The sequence below is a fragment of the Austrofundulus limnaeus genome, unplaced genomic scaffold (assembly GCF_001266775.1).
Source record: "Austrofundulus limnaeus strain Quisiro unplaced genomic scaffold, Austrofundulus_limnaeus-1.0 Scaffold96, whole genome shotgun sequence".
Taxonomy (NCBI): Eukaryota; Metazoa; Chordata; class Actinopteri; order Cyprinodontiformes; family Rivulidae; genus Austrofundulus; species Austrofundulus limnaeus.
The window spans coordinates 200,086-201,518 of record NW_013952498.1 but is presented as its reverse complement, the minus strand read 5'-3'; the positions used below and the strand labels follow the sequence as shown (position 1 = coordinate 201,518).

The window sequence follows — 1,433 nt, the reverse complement described above, 5'->3', positions numbered from 1 at the left end:
CTACAAAATAGGTAAAAGTGTGTGACTTGCACTGTTACAGTAACGGGTCAATATCGGTATCGGTCAATATCGGTATCGGACATTTCTCAAAGTTGTAATATCGGTATCGTATCGGAAGTGAAAAAGTGGTATCGGGACATCCCTAATACTTTGTAAGGTTAATTTTACTATCGTTGGACAGTCATCCATTAAGTTTTTATTTTAAATAAACCACATGTGAAGACTTAAACAAAAACATTCACAGTAAATCTTTTGAAATAAATTGCAGTAAACGGATATAAAAATTTTTTTTATAGTTAAACGGTTAAAAGTAAATGTTTGATTTGACACCGATGGTTTGAGGGTAAAATGAGTGTTTCCTGAACTATTCTTTTGTTTTGAACAGACTGGCATTTGAAGTTATATAACACTATTTACAAGCACAGTAAAGCAGTGCTACTCACATTTGGGTGGAGAAGAAGGGTAGTCGTCTTTGAACAGCATTCTGAGTTTATACAGTCCTCCTTCCCATAATGTCTAATAAATAAAGGAGAAATAAGAGCTTTAGCAAACAGAAAACAAAGAAGACTTCTAAACAGTATTTCCAAATCTTTTTCTAACAAACACAGAACCACATTATTTAAGAAGTAATCAGTAAATGCTTAAAATCTCTAAAACTGAGAGATGTTTCCTCCCTAAATGATCAAAAAATGCTTAAAAATAAAACTACTATTTTGAATTTTGATGCAGGCAAAAGTGAAAATGGTAAACAGGAGTTACTTTATTTGAAATTCAAAATTTTAAAAAATGTAATTCACAAAGAGGTTGTTCAACTGAAAGCTTTCCATGAGTTTTACGTTGTTAGATACACTCCTTAATGAGTGGCCTCCACAATCAAGACTACAGTCAGACATGAAAACAAAACCCGGGCTCTGGATCAGATTTTCTAAAACTTTTGAACGTGTGACCCCACAAAATACCAGAAGACTGATTTGTGCTCCTGAACCAGGACATTTCTTTTGGAAGGGTGGGAGGTATTATGCAAATAGATTTTTTTGAGCCTCATGTTATATCATAGTTGATTTTTCAGTAACAACTGTCAGTCATTCATTTTCTTTTTATTCCTGGTGAGCATCTCATAACACCTGACTAGGGTTGGGTATTGAAAGGGTTTATTTCGATACCGGTGCTAAATCCATACTTTCAAAACGGTACCGGTTCCTAAACGGTATTTAAATTGGTACTTTAAAAATAAATAAATAAAACACACACAACTCACACAGAGTTTTATGAAGCAATGATTATTTCTGAAGCAAAGTCAAACTTGAAATTGACCAACATATTAACTTAAAACTAGAAAACATTCAAAAAAAATTAAAAAATTTCATGTTTTATTTTATCTAGTGCTAAATATTCAGTTTTTATTTGTATATTAATCAGATTAATATATATTT

General features: G+C 31.9%; 1 protein-coding gene across 2 annotated transcripts in view; it reads right to left on the bottom strand.

Annotated features, from left to right (window-relative positions):
- Positions 1–1,433, bottom strand: part of LOC106520652 (SUMO-conjugating enzyme UBC9) — an 11,703-nt gene that overhangs the window by 7,048 nt on the left and 3,222 nt on the right. For both annotated transcript variants that reach the window (XM_014012858.1, XM_014012860.1), the window contains one exon: positions 444–516. In XM_014012858.1, the coding sequence (XP_013868312.1) occupies positions 444–516 (73 nt within the window). The remainder of the gene's footprint in view (positions 1–443; positions 517–1,433) is intronic.